We start from the raw sequence: 15,682 nt of genomic DNA on the forward strand, positions 1-15,682 counted from the left end.
GTTGCATGGAAGTCTGAAAACTACAGAATTAAAGAAACCAAATACATCCAGACTGATAGGAGGGGCAGAGATGTGAAATGGGCTGGTCCCACACCCATGTGTGGTAAATAAAAATTCAGGCAAAGTATCTTAGGAGTGAAGAGTCCCAGCCCCACATCCAGCCCCCCAGCATAGGGTTCCAGTGCCAAGAAGATAAGTCCCCACAACTTCTGGCTATAAAAGCCAGCAGGGATTGAGTTGGAAGAAGAAACTGCTAGAGCCCCAAGCAGTTCTGCTTGAAAAACTCATACACAGACTCACTGACTTAAGACTCACTCCCTCTGAGCTGCAGCACAGGGGCAGCAGCTTGAAAGGCATCAGTGGCATAAAAGGAGAAATTGAGCCCTGGCTGGTGTAGCTCAGTGGATTGAGCACAGGCCTGCGAACCAAAGGATCGCGGTTCGATTCCCAATCAGGGCACATGCCTGGGTTGCAGGCCAGTTCCAAACAGGGGACACAAGAGAGGCAATCATACATTGGTATTTCTCTCCCTCTCTCCTTCCCTTCCCCTCCAAAGATAAGTAAATAAAATCTAAAAAGGGGGGGGGGGAGAAAATGAGGTGTCTGGCAACAAGGTTAGCAGAGGCCATTGTCCCTTTTCTAAAGCCTCCCCCACCACAGAGCTGGCAAGTGGGTGCCATACCTAAGACTCCACCAACCTAACACTGTCCTTAGAGGTCCCCAGAGACTGCTCCACCCAACTTATGGGCCCACCTGAGCTGCTTTTCCATTTGAATGGCTGGTCTTTGCTCATGTTTTACAACTCTTACATCCTATCAAACAAGCAATAGCTGGCCTCAGTGATCCCTAGGAATGGAACTGATTCATAGCTTGGCTTGCCTGGGAATCTCCAAGCCCTGCACCAGTAGCAGCCATCTCAGAATGCTTTATAGCTCAGGTAGGGTGGCCCTGGGCAAAACAGAGGTGGGGGTTGACCTTGGCCTGCACAACCCAGGAAATCCCAGGGCCAGTGCACCCAGTGGACAGCTACATTCCATGTTGGAGCACCACCACCCTGCCCCTGCACAGTTGATCCTCCATGGAGGGTAAAGATTGGTCAGTGGTCACAGCTAATCCTTGCAGCTGGCCTGGGTAAATCCCTCCCACTGATCTGACAACAGCCACCAAGGCCTAACTACAAGAGGAGGGTGTACTCAGCCCACATGAAGGGTGCATCTTGAGTATCCAGCTTGGGTATAAGAGGAAATCTGTGCCACTCATCTCTACAGAGCATCTACTACATTAGGCCACACTACCAAGGGAGTGATAGTAGCTCATCTACCTAATATACAGAAACAAAAGTAAGGAGCCTCCCAAAACGAGGAGGCAAAAAACATGACCCAAATGAAAGAAGAGATCAAAATTCCAGAAAAAGGACTAAATGAAATGGAGATAAGCAATCTACCAAGTACAGAGTTTAAAACACTGGTTATAAGGATGCTCAAGGAACTTAGTGAAGACCTCAACAGCATAAAAAAGATCTAGTCAAAAATGAAGGATACACTAATTTAAATAAAGAACAATTTACAAGCAAACAGAAGTAGAGTGGATGAAACTAAGACTCAAATCAATGATCTGGAACATAATAAGGAAGCAAGCAACAACCAATCAGAACAATAAGAAGAAAAAAGAATCCAAAAAGCAGCCTCTGGGACAACTTCAAGAGGACCAATGTCTGCATCATAAGGCTGCCACAGGGAGAAGAGAAAAGAGCAAGAATCTGGAACTCTATTTGAATAAATAGTGAAAGAAAACTTCCCTAATTTGTTGAAGGAAATAAACATGCAAGTCCACCCAGTCAGGGCACACATGAGAGGCAACCATACATTGGTATTTCTTTCCTTCTTTCCGTCCCTTACTCTTTAGAGACAAATAATTAAAATCTAAAAAAAAAAAACAAAAACCAAAAAACATGCAAGTCCGGGAAGCACAGAGAATCCCAAACTGGATGGATGCAAAGAGGTCCACTCTAAGACACATCATAATTAAAATGCCACAGGTTAAAGATAAAGAGAGAATCTTAAAAGCAGCAAGAGAAAAGCAGTTAGTTACCTACAAGGGGCCTCCATAAGACTGTCAGCTGATTTCTCAAAAGAAACTTTGCAGGCTAGAAGGGATTAGCAAGAAATATTCAAAGACAAAAAGCAGGGACCAACAACCAGGATTACTCTATCCAGCAAAGCTATCATTTAGAATGGAAGGGAAGATAAAGAGATTCCTATACAAGAAAAAAACTAGAGCACTTTAGTGTCACCAAAACATTATTATATGAAAAGTTAAAGGGACTTACTTTAAAAAAAAAAAAAAAGGTCAAAATTATGAGTAATAAAATGGCAAAAAGTACAAATCTATCAAAAATCGATAAAAAACAAAGCAAAGAAGAAGACCAGAGACAGATTCATGGATATGGACAGCATTTTGATGGTTGCCAGATGGGAGGGGGCTGTAGGGGAATGAGTAAAGAGGTGAGGGGATTAAGAAGTACAAATAGAGCCCTGGCTGACGTAGCTCAGTGGATTCAGCATGGGATGTGAACCAAAGTGTCACTGGTTCGATTCCCAGTCAGGGCACATGTCTGGGTTGCAGGCTAAGTTCCCACTTGGGGGGCATATGAGAGGCAACCACATATTGATGTTCCTCTCCTTCTCTTCCTCTCTCTCTAAATATAAACAAAAAAATAAAATCTTAAAAAAAAAGAAGTACAAATAAGTAGTTACAGAATAGCCACGGAGATGTGAATTACAACATAGGAAATGGAGTAGCCAAAAAACTTATAACCATGACCCATGGACAGGAACAATGGTGTGAGGATTGCATGAGAGTGGGAGATACTAGGTGGACAGAGGTAAAAGGGGGAAATCAGGACAACTGTAATACCGTAATCAATAAAATATGATTTAAAAATAAACGAGAGCTCAAATAATGAAAAAAGAAATTAAATTTCTTTGGAAAATAACCAACATTCTTTCTAAAGATACATCCTGAAACCAATTTTTCCAATTTGCAGAAATGTGTGTACAGTCTCCAGGCTTTCATCTGAATTGCCATTCTATTGAGTTACCTACTTCCAATGGCTATCTTCACATAAAGACTTTTGCTTAAAGAAGATTTTCTGCAGCAATACTACTAACAGCTAAAAGTATGTAACAGTCACTGTACCAAGAATATCATATGTAAAAACTAATGTAGCTTTCATAGGCATCTCCACTTTACCTATGGAGAAACGGAGCCATGGTGGCCATGTGGTCAATTCCATTAGTGGTAAATGGTGAAGCTGGGATATCGACCTTCAGAGTCTAGCTCCTCAGCCTTTACCACTACACAGCATCTCCCTGAAACACTTACAATACTCTCATGAATCACTTTCTAGATCTAGGGAGTGGATGGCATACACAGTACACATAGAGCCACCTCAATCTTATTTAACATGGATACAAACTCAGAACCCATAAGAGTATCAGCAGTGTCTGATGGGAACGGATGATGAAGTTGAAATTTATCTGTTGTTCCCTATGAGATGTGAAGATTCAACATTCTAGTCTTCAAGTATCTCAAAACTCCTGAACAAAAACCACAACTTCCTTAGACAGGACAGTGATGACGGCAAGATGTTTCTGGAACACTTGGCTCTATCAAGCTGGTTTACAAGGCAGATACAACAATACAGAAGAAATCAGTGTATTCTATTAATCATCATTCTGTATCAGGCTACCAAGGTCATCTGACTAAAATCTCTGCTTAAACTCAATGCTCTTGAAGCGACAACAGGGCAAGACTGAAGAAATTTACGATCAGCTGACAGAACTGAGTTGAGTAAAATATTCAGTTCACATTCTAAGTATAATGTGGCCTTTGGTTTATACTTCTGTGAAGTAACACTATGCACGAACTAGAATAACTAAATTAAAGAGACTGAAAATACCGAGTACTATGAGGATGTGTAGCAAGCAACTGGAATATCCATACGTTCCTGGCAGGAGTGTAAAATAATAAAACCAGCCTGGTAAACTGCTGGGCAGTTTCTCAGAAAGACAAAAACCCAGCAACTTCACTCTTAAATATCTACTCAAGAGAAGGAAAAGCATGTATCATGTGGTATGCAAATGTTCACAGCATTTTTATCAGGGTAAGACTAAAAATAAACCCAAATGTTCACGGACAAATGTGTGAGCAAAATGTGGAGATCCCAAACATGGAGTAATAACTGACAAAAAATAGATATACAGCAATAGGCAACAACAAGTATAAATCTAATTATACTATGCTAAGCAAAAGGAGGCAATCATATAAAAAGATACAGCCAACAGTCCATTTATATGAAATTCTAGAACTGCAGAAGTATACTGTGGTGATAATGTGGATCAATGGTTGCCTGCGGGCCGAACTGTGAGGGACTGACGGCCAAGGAACATGAGGGGGAAACATTTTAGGGTTGACTTAAGTGATTATAACAAATACTTTTAAAAGCTCAAATGGTATCATTAAAATGGGTACATTTTGCCCTGGTTGGTGTGGCTCAGTGGACTGAGTGCTGACCTCAGAATCAAAGGGCCAATAAAATTTATTGTACCTAACTACTTTGATTTTTAAAGTGATAATAAATTCCACTTACAAGCATGACACATAATTTAAAACGTAATATTAGTGAGATGCAACCAAAATACCTCTTTCTTACCACTAAACTGACAAAAAGGCCCTGGACACAGAGAGAGCTATTTACAACTAAAATCACTTCAAAGCACTAATAACTATTCGGTAGTATTTTAAGCTATTTAAATTAAACTGAGAGTATTTATAGCGCTAGAAAGCTACTATGAGAAAAGCACCTCTATTACCCACATGGGTAAAGTAAAATAAAGCTACTAACTCTTTTCTTTTAAAGTAGACAACAAAAACAGAGGAAAGTGTAAGTGTGCAAAGTGAGGATTTAACACTAAGATGGTATTTCTTTTCCAATTTAGAAACATAATGGCTAGTGTAATAAACAGGTTTGTTACCTAAGCAAGAAAAGCTAAGGAGCATAGGAGAAAGATTTTAGGATGATGGCGATGTCCTCTATGTTGCATCTGCAGTTCCATAAGAAATTATCTTAATTCACATATTTATTTGCACTTACGTAAAAAATCCTAAAAAAAAATAAATGTAGTTAAAAACATGACCATACAAAGATCTGTATATGAATGTTCATTGTTGCATTATTTATAATAGCTGAAACGTGGACACAATCCAAATGTCCATCAAATAATGGATAAACAAAGAGTGGTATATCGACATAATGGAATATAATTCATCTATAAAAAGGAATGGATACCATTAGGATAGCTACTATCTAAACACCACAGAAAATAAAAAGTAGTGGTGCGGATGTGCAAACTCAAACCATTGGTGCACTGCTTATGGAAATGTAAAATGATGCCACTGCTATGGGAAAAGATGGCTGTTCCTCAAAAATTTAAACATAGAATAAGACATGACCCAGCAATTCACCTCTGGATACATAACGAAGAGAACTGAAAAGAGGCAGATGAACAGCTTTTTGTACCTCCAAGTTCATAGCAGCATGTTGCTAACAACCTAAAAGTAGTCATCAGGGACTGGGGTGAGCGGGGAAATGGATGGGGAGTTCCTGTTGGACAGATGGTTTCAGTAGGACAGATGGAAAAGATCTGGAGGTAGGAGGTGGTTATCATCCCACAACAATGGAACTGTGCACTTAGAAATGGTTAAAATGGTAAATTTTATGTGATATATACTTAACCACAGCTTTTTTTAAAGTGGGAGAAAAAACACATGGAATGTTGGACTTCCGCCAAGATGGAGGCGTGGGTAGAAACACTGTGGCTTCTCCCACAACCAAGTTAGAATAAGACAAAGGTTTGGAGAACAAAGACGCAGCCAAAGAACAGAAAATTGAACTATATGGGAAGTCCAACAACAACGAACCATTCCACCAGGACAGTAAGAGGGGCAGAGCCAGCAGCGGAGCAGGGCCGGGCAGGAAAGATCCCCCGACCCCAGGCGCCTAGGCGCCCAGGCAGCCAGGTAGCATTGGGCAGACCCAGTGAGGGCTCCAGACGGTGGGAGTGAGAAGTGAGACGGACTGCGCAGACCCCAGAAACGAACCCAGCAGCGGCTGACCTCGGTGGCACATTCAAGAGCAGTGGGACGAATCGCAAGGCCCATTTGCACGCAGAGGGAAAAATTGCCCGGCCGGTGGTGGTGGTGGTGGTGGCGGCGGGAAGAAGCAAAGGGTGCCCATCATTGTTTTCCTTCGGCCCCACCCCCACATACAGCGTCACAACCCAGCGACTGGGTCGGCCGGCCCTGGTGAACACCTAGGGCTCTGCTCCTCACACAGAACAGGCACGAGCAGTCCAAAATATGGCTCAAGAACTCAAAGCCCCAGAGCCAATAACGCTAAGTGACCAGGAAACAGCGAACCTCTCAGATGCACAATTCAAGACACTGGTGATCAGGATGCTCACACAACTGGTTGATTTTAGCCACAAATTAGAGGAACATATGAAGCCTAAACTAATTCAAATAAAGGGAAATGCACAGGAAACCAATAGTGATGGAAAGGAAACAGGGACTCAAATCAAAGGGGTGGACCAGAAGGAAGAAAGAAATGCCCAAACAGGAAAAAGTGAAATTACAAGAATTCAAAACAATGAGGAGAGGATTGGGAACCTCCAGGACATCTTTAAACGTTCCAACATACGAATTATAGGGGTACCAGAAGAAAAAAGAAACAGCCACGAGTGGCAAATTTATTTGAACAAATAATAAAGGAGAACTTCCCCAGTCTGGCAAAGGAAATAGACTTCCAGGAAATCCAGGAAGCTCAGAGAGTCCCAAAGAAGTTGGACCCAAGAAGGAACACACCAAGGCACATCATCATTACATTAACCAAGATTAAAATGGAGAGAATCCTAGAAGCAGCAAGAGATAAGGGGACAGTCACCTACAAAGGAGTGCCCATCAGACTTTTTCAGCTGATTTCTTAAAAGAGACCTTACAGGCAAGAAGGGGCTGGAAAGAAGTATTCCAAGTCATGAAATCCAAAGACCTACATCCAAGACTGCTCTATCCAGCAAAGCTTTCATTTAGAATGGAAGGGCAGATAAAGTGCTTCTCAGATAAGATCAAATTCAAGGAGTTCATCATCACTAAGCCCTTATTATATGAAATGCTAAAGGGACTTATCTAAGAAAAACAAGATAAAAAATATGAACAGTGAAAGGACAGCAAACACACAGTTATTAACAACCATACCTAAAACAAAAGCAAACCAAGAGGACAACTAGATCAGGAGTGGAACCATAGAAATGAAGAACATATGGAGGGTTAGCAACAGGGGAGTGGGAGGAGGAGAAGGGGGGAGAAGAAACAGAAAATAAGTAGCATAGACGGTAGGTAAAAAATAGATAGGGGGGAGGGCAAGAATAGTAGCGGAAATATTGAATCTAAAGAACTTGAGACACGTGGACATAAACTAAAGGGGGGAAGGGTGGGGGAAGGGGTGTGGAGGGGAATGAAGGAGGAAATAGAACAACTGTAATGGTATAATCAATAAAATATATTTTTAAAAAACACATGGAGTGCTGGTACATGCTACAACACAGATGAGCCCAGAAAATGAAAAAAAAAAACCAGTTGCAAGGAACCACTTATTATATGCTTCTATTTATAGGAAATGTCTAAAACAGATGTAACCATAGAGACAAAAAAAGAGCAGTGGTGGGAAACGGGATGTGACTACGAACTGGTACGCTTTTCCCTCCCCTAGGTGATAAAAATGTTCTTGAATTACTACTGATGCTGCACAACCTTTGAATATACTAATAACTACTCAACTGTGTATTTTAAAATGGTTAACTTTATGTGTGAATTATGTATCAATTTAAGAACAGCCCGAGTTAAGCATTACTTTTGTCCCCATTTTACAAATATACTAACTAAAACACAGAGATTTTAGTTTTGTGCCTACAATTCAAATCCAAACACGTTGGTCTCAGTACCTGTGCTTTGTTATATTTTAAATACTTTTTTCCCCTTGGTCCCCCAAACGACTCAAGCAAATGCCTGCTGGGGTACTCTAGGAGACTGCCCTGCTTTCCCTGACGACGGGCGTGGGCAGGACTGAGGCTGCATTTCCTCTGTCTTGCCATGAACGCACACATGCTCACTGAAGCTCTACGGGTCACCCTGCACCCTTGAAGGGAGGGCCTACAGCAGGGGTGTCGAACTCATGTTCACCGGGGCCCACATCAGCCTAGCGGTTGCCTTCAAAGACCGAATGAAATTTTAGGACTATAAACGTAACTACTCCTTAACAGTTAAGCAAGAGCCCAGTGCTGCCACTGGATAGAAACGGTAGGGGGCCAGATTTGGCCTACAGGCCCTGTGTTTGCCACCTGTGGCCTACAGGAAATAGTGAAGCCAAACTGGATTTGAGCTACTGAAGGAAACCTACCATCCGAATTTTTTGTATGAGAAAAGCAGGCATCTCCCTATTGGTAAAAGCACTATTGGTTATAATGGAATACAACCCTAAATTATAACCTTACTTCTACAGGCCTAATCATTTTAACTCATTACATTCCATCTTCACTTCTCTAGTTTCCTAGCATCAAACTGATAAGTTTACTTGATAATAAGCTTTGCTTTAACAGACGCAATGGATAGTTTAAAAATACAAGAGGAACTTCCAGAAGTTCCCTTGTGTGTGAACTAACAATTATGAATTAATCTATATTTGGGAAATATGCTAATTCTAACAATCTGTAAACAGTGCCTATAAAAACAGTGTGTATTAAATGGCTGCTCGAAACAATCACAGATTAACTTTTGGAGATCAGGACACCAGTGTGTACACAATGTACCTTTATACTAGTCAAAAGGAAAAAAAAAGTTTAGAAGCCGTAGTGACTTTTTTAAAACAGCTTTTTATCATAATCTGTACTTTCATCATTTTAAAATTTTTATATTTTATTGACTATGCCATTAGTTGTCCCATTCCCCCCTTCACTCCCCTCCACCCTGCACACCCCTCCCCACCATTCCCCCCTTTCAGTTCATGTCCACATGTCACAAGTTCTTTAGATTCTATATTTCCCCTACTATTCTTGCCCTCCCCCTGTCTATTTTCTACCTACTATCTATGCTACTTATTCTCTGTACCTTCTCCCCTCTTCTCCTCCTCCCACTCCCCTGTTGCTAAACCTGCATGTGATCTCCATTTCTATAGTTCCACTCCTGATCTAACTGTCCTCTTAGTTTGCTTTTGTTTTAGGTGTGGTTGTTAATAACTGTGAGTTTGCTATCCTTTCACTGTTCGAATTTTTTTCAAATACTTTATTTATTTATTTTTAGAGAGAGGGGAAGGGAAGGAGAAAGAGTGGGAGAGAAACATCAATGTGTGGTTGCCTCTTATGTGTCCCCTACTGGAGACCTGGCCTGCAACCCAGGCATGTGCCCTGACTGGGAATCGAACCTGCCACCCTTTGCTTCACAGGCCCGTGCTCAGTCCACTGAGCTACACCAGCCAGGGCCACTGTTCGTATTTTTTATCTTCTTTTTCTTAGATAAGTCCCTTTAACATTTCATATAATACGGGCTTGGTAATGATGAACTCCTTGAATTTGATCTTATCTGAGAAGCACTTTATCTGCCATTCCATTCTAAATGAAAGCTTTGCTGGACAGAGCAATCTTGGATGTAGGTCTTTGGATTTCATGACTTGGAATACTTCTTTCCAGCCCCTTCTTGCCTGTAAGGTCTCTTTTGAGAAATCAGCTGAAAAAGTCTGATGGGAACTCCTTTGTAGGTGACTGTCCCCTTATCTCTTACTGCTTCTAGAATTCTCTCCTTCATTTTAGTCTTGGCTAATGTAATGATGATGTGCCTTGGTGTGTTCCTCCTTGGGTCCAACTTCTTTGGGACTCTCTGAGCTTCCTGGACTTCCTGGAAGTCTATTTCCTTTGCCAGACTGGGGAAGCTCTCCTTTATTATTTCTTTAAATAACTTTTCCACTTGCTGCTTTTCCTCTTCTCCTTCTGGTACCCCTATAATTTGGATGTTGGGACGTTTAAATATGTCCTTGGAGGTTCCTAAGCCCTTCGTTTTTTTTGAATTCTTGTTTCTTCATGCTTTTCTGTTTGTTGTTTTTTTTTTCCTTCTGGTCCACTCCCTTGATTTGAGTCCCAGTTTTGTTTCCATCATTACTGGTTCCCTGTGCATTTTCATTTCACTTAGTGTAGCCTTCATTTTTTCATCTAATTTGCGACCAAAATCAACCAGTTCTTTGGGCATCCTTATCACCAGTGTTTCCAACTGTGCATCTGATATGTTGGCTATCGCTTGGTCGCTTAGATGTATTGCCTCTGGGGCTTTGATTTCTTCTTCCGTTTGCGCCGTAAGTTTTTGGTGTGGTCTCGCCTGTTAAGTAGTGAGAGGCTGAGCCTTAGGTGTTCACCAGGGCAGGGCAACCCAGTTGCTGGGTTGTGATGCTGTATGTAGGGGCGGGGTCAGAGAGGGAATAATGGCACTTGCTCTCTCTCAGATTTTGGTCCCCTCTGCCACTTCCCACAAGCAAATTGGGCCCTTCTGGTGCTAGTTCCCGAGTGGATGGGCTTGTGTATGTTCTAGGACCCTGTGGGTCTCTCCAACGAACTCTCCTGTAAGGCTGGGAGTCTCTCCCAGCATCTGCACCCCCATAAATGTTTTTAATCGGTGCTTTTAGGCTTTATTTCCTGTCAATGGGTCCCTGGGTTGTGTGGTCTGTCCTGCTGCCTAATTTTGCCTTATCTGCGCATGAATGTGTCACTGCGGTCAGCTAGCAACCTTGTGCGCCTTGCTGGGTCTGCTTGTTTCTTCCCCTCGCCCGGGGTCTGCTAGCCCCATGCTACTTGCTTGCTTCGGTGTGCCAGCCACCGCTTTTTCCTGCTGCGACCCCTCTCCACCAGCCACCGACTCCACCTCCTCTTTCCAGTCTGGATGAATAGTTGTTGGACTTCCGTACAGTTCAATTTTCCATCTGTTCTGGTTGTGTTTTTGTTTCTAAATCTTTGCTATCCTTCATTTTGGTTGTGTGAGGAGGCATAGTGTTTCCACCTATGCCTCCATCTTGGCCGAAAGTCCAGAAGTTGTAGTGATTTTTACAACATGTTGTCATCTGCATACAGAAGGTCTCATGCCTTGCTTAAGGTCCACAATGTTTCAAAATAAGATAGTTTGTAACTCTACCAGGGTTAACAGCAGTCTCTCCTTTTCTGAGGTACATGCTGTTTTCTTATGCCATCTTTACTCCTATATCACAGAATATATGGTATGTTGTAAAATACCTTTTCTATCTCTTTTTTAAAAAAGGGTTTTATTTTTAGAGAGAGGAGAAGGGAGGAAGGTAGGCAGGGAAAAAATATCAATGTGTGGTTGCCTCTTGTGTGCCCCCTACTGGGGACCTGGCCTACAACCCAGGCATGTGCCCTGACTGGGAATCAAACCAATGACCCTTCAGTTCACAGGCTGGAGTGCTCAATCAACAGAGCCACACCAGCCAGGTCCCTTCTCTACCTCTTAATTTAAGCACGTGTTATTCTGCCCCATCTTTCCTTCTGACTTTCACTCTCTTTGTGACCTCTAATCTCAAATGCTAGTGACATTTTGGGGCCATTACTCCTATAATGGCTCTACTCATCAATCTATCAAATGAAGACTGCATGGATCAATCATTTCAAGAGGACAACTTTCATGATCCTAGAATCAACTGGTGCCAGGACTCTTCTAGCATTGATATCTTAAAAGTTCCTAAGATAACAAGTACAGTCGGAACAAAACATAAAACCATGCTCCCTAAAAATATGAGATTATTTGTCATCAGACTGTATTACTATACTTAATCAGCACCTTTGCTCACACTATGCTCTCTAAAGAATGGCATTCCTGAGTTTCTGCCTGAACATATTCTACTCTTCCAGCAAAGCCTAATTTAAATGTAATCTTTTCTATGACGCTTCCACCACCATCTTATGCAATATCACATTGTTCATATTGTTAAAATCTATATGGTTTCAGTCCCAGGTTTGTCTGGTTCCTCACCATCTGTGTCTTTCTACTAAAACTAACACCACAAGCATCTTACTGCCCATACTTGGTACTTGAGGTCTCCCAGGAAAGTACAGGAAAACTTATGTAACAGAGAAATCTCCCTTGGATCTTTTCAAAAGGAGGAAAGTAAAGGATTGAGTACATTTAAATTTAATTCTTGACAATTTTTAACAGAAATGATTAAACTGGCGTATGATACCCATAAACTGCACAAGGATCCCTGAATAGGATGGACTGAGGTGTCACTTAATATCAACGTGAAAGCTCAATACAAAACTTGAGGTTACGGGACAGCAAAGAACTACCCTAATGAAGCTATCCTTTTCTTCTGAGTTAATGAGAAGACAGAAGGAGATGTGCACACTTAAGAGGAGGCTGAGGACCGTCTTTAACATGGTACAAAGTACTTTAATACTATGATTCTGAAAAGTAAGCCTCCCACAGACCCAATGGAAGTGGAGAAAAGGAAGTAAATCTGAGGATAAAGAAGGAACTAGTTTAATACAAGGTATTGCTATTTAAACCATCCCTAAACTTTCTTTCTTGAAAAGTACAGGAAAAAAAGGAGATTAAAAAATCCCACTCATTCCCATCAGCATCCTTACTGTTTTAATAGGATAGAAAAGCATTTCAGGGATTTTCTTGGAAGCAGTTTACACTATATTCTCAATAAGCATCATGCAACTGTTTTGAAAATTTCAATCAGAAACATTCAGGAATTTAGCTTTTATCAGGTCACCTATTCACATCTAAACAAGTTTTGTAAAACTTCATCTGCATAACAACACACACAGTAATCTGAATAATCAATAGATGAAAGGAGCGAACTGGAAAGCCCACAGAAACATGCCACAGGGGGCCTCACCTTCCACAGTGACCTCAATTTCTGGAACTTTTGAATTACTCCCAGGGCTGCGTGGTCTTTTCGGGGACTGCAAGGCTATAAAGTGAGCACACAATTACCTTTTCATATTATAAGAAAAAAACAGAAGGGGATGCTTTATAGAGCAGAGTATTAAAATTCATACAGTTTGGCTCTTTTCAAAGAAACCTGAAGAATTAAACTGGTTGTGTAATCCTCCACATGTGTCTCAACAAAGCTGTGGAAACATGAATGAAGGAGGATTGCAAACATGAAATTTCCAATGAATGTGTGAGAAAATAAAAGGTCCACTAAATACAATAACTTAAAAATATTGGCCAATGATTCAGTATGATTTGGGTAATGTTGAAAAATAATGTTTTAATGCACTGAAGTATATAATAAAGAGCATATACAATCTCTTACCTTTAGTGTTTATTTTACTAGCCATTCCAGGAGGCAAGTAGGAAATAACTAGTTCAGGTCTAGAGAAAAAACCAAGAAGCATTACAGTAACCAGTGTAATACTGGTCCTCACAGCCAGTAAAAATGATCATGACCAATGTTTTTTATAAAGGCGATCCTAGGATCATTCTGTAATGCAGCAATAATGCCTGTATTTCTGGACCAAAAACCTCACTTTTCCTTCCCACGACTATTTGCTACATAATTTTAGCAAGAGCAAATAACTTCTTTCATGGAAATACAAATTAACTCTATAGTTTCTTCAGCTACTAAAATTCTGGAGACATGTAAATAAAAAATTTAATCCATGAAATTCAGTTGTCCCTAAGTTCAATCAGCATTTTCGTCTTCCATTCAACTATTTAGGAACACTAAGAGACACAGCGTCTCTGACCAACTGGAACACCACCACTGGGAGGCAGGGGTTCCGACTCTCCTTGTACTGGTGAAGAAAAATCAAGTACGAGTGAAAGGAGTTGCAAAGGGAATGGAAAAGGTCAGGGCTGTAGCTCAGAGACATGCTTTTCCATCATGAATGTCAAAGCTTTAGTTGTCACATATAGCTAAAAAATAATTTAAATAAAAATAAAGCTTTATGATTTTAATTCCAAAAATGACTACGATAGCAAAAACAACTTACTTTTTAACAACAAACTTGATTTTATTACTGCCACGGACGATCCTTTCAAGCCGTGGAATTCCAAACCAGGTAGGGCTTCGAAAGGGAATGCCCTCTGGCAAGCCTTCTACATAAAGAAACTCAGGATTTGATTCAAACACAGGGTATGGCACTTTTACTGCTTCTGTGAGTCCAAGAGCTTGAGCTGAAATTGTAAGAAAATATAACTTACAGAAGGTAAAATTTTATACTCTTTTATTTTTGTCTGACAGCATCCTCTTTTTAATTATTATCTTTTTATTGAGGTGTAATCAACATATAACATTAGTTTCAGGTGTACAGTATAACAATACAGTCTTCATATATATTGCACAATGTTCACCACAATTAATCCAGTTAACATCTGGATATTATCAAATGTGCTATGCCAAAGTTCCTTATACTCTATTAATATCTATTTAATATGAAGGCATTTGCTCAAGTACACTGTGCAAAACTGAAGAACAAGCTAAAAGATAAGTACTTTTAGGATGAACATTTTAACACTTCAAATCAAAAGAACAGTTTATATTATTAGTCAAAATTATTTCTGTGCTCTGGGCAGAAATGAACTATACAGCCATTCCACACTGAAACGACACGCACCCAGCCTTTGTGTTGTCAACTAGGTGCAAAGTTACTGTTTAAAAAAAAATATGCTGCATATGATGCATCTAAGCAGAACCTCAGCTACAGATCAGAGGCTGAGGAATTAAGATTCCTGATCTAGGACAAAATCGTCAATACCAAGTAGTAAAACGACTGGACAAAAACCGCCCGTGAAATACTGCTATCACTCTCACTCCTTATTTCCTTTTCCATGACAGACACACCCAATAAGCTGAAACACTCTTCCTGAGCCTCCTCAGAATCCTCAAGACAGGCTCCAGGAAACTGCTATCAACAAATCTATGTTGAAACAAAGGGTGAAACCTATTTGCCATTCAGTATCAGCCAGATTTATAGTACAGACAGTGGAACTGAGATTTATCCCACCTCCATCCTTCTCTCCCATTTTGACATATGAGAAAACTGAATCCAAGAGAAATAATGTAACTTTTGGGTTAAGTAGCAAATCTAGTAGCAGAAATAAAAAAAAAGCCTCAGCTTCTGGGACCATCCTTCAGGTCCTGAACTGCTGTAATTCATTCAGAACACTGCCTTTCATTTGTTTTTAAAATTAAAACATAATCACTGAGTTTTACTTACCAAATTTCAAATTAAAAATCTCTTCCACTTGCTTTCGTAGCTTAGTAATTCTGACATTCCAATCTTCTTTAACTAGAAGGCAAAAATAAATCTAATTAACAACGGTCCTTACTGGTTCTGACACAAAATTAGATTGGAAGCTGTTTTTGTATTAGTTTTAGGGTACAATTCAGTTATACTCTTAATTGTACTTTGTTAAAGATCAAAAACTCTGGGTCTTAAGGAAGACAATGATTTCTTATACTTGTCAAATACCAGAAGAACTGAGGGAAACAGGATTCTAATTTAAGTCCACACTGTAAATACAGAACTCATTCACAGGAGCGCTCTGAATGAGTGTC

At 40.5% G+C, this 15,682-nt stretch overlaps 1 protein-coding gene across 1 annotated transcript in view; it reads right to left on the minus strand.

Moving 5' to 3' along the window:
- Positions 1-15,682, minus strand: part of GTF2I (general transcription factor IIi) — a 132,243-nt gene that overhangs the window by 12,684 nt on the left and 103,877 nt on the right. Inside the window, exons 20-23 of the mRNA XM_037041743.1 lie at positions 15,342-15,413; positions 14,115-14,298; positions 13,436-13,494; positions 13,013-13,087 (exon numbers count right to left, since the gene is read on the minus strand). Coding sequence (XP_036897638.1) covers positions 13,013-13,087; positions 13,436-13,494; positions 14,115-14,298; positions 15,342-15,413 — 390 coding nt within the window. The remainder of the gene's footprint in view (positions 1-13,012; positions 13,088-13,435; positions 13,495-14,114; positions 14,299-15,341; positions 15,414-15,682) is intronic.

This window comes from Sturnira hondurensis, unplaced genomic scaffold, assembly GCF_014824575.4.
Source record: "Sturnira hondurensis isolate 20B ecotype Veracruz unplaced genomic scaffold, ASM1482457v3 Scaffold0003166, whole genome shotgun sequence".
Taxonomy (NCBI): domain Eukaryota; kingdom Metazoa; phylum Chordata; class Mammalia; order Chiroptera; family Phyllostomidae; genus Sturnira; species Sturnira hondurensis.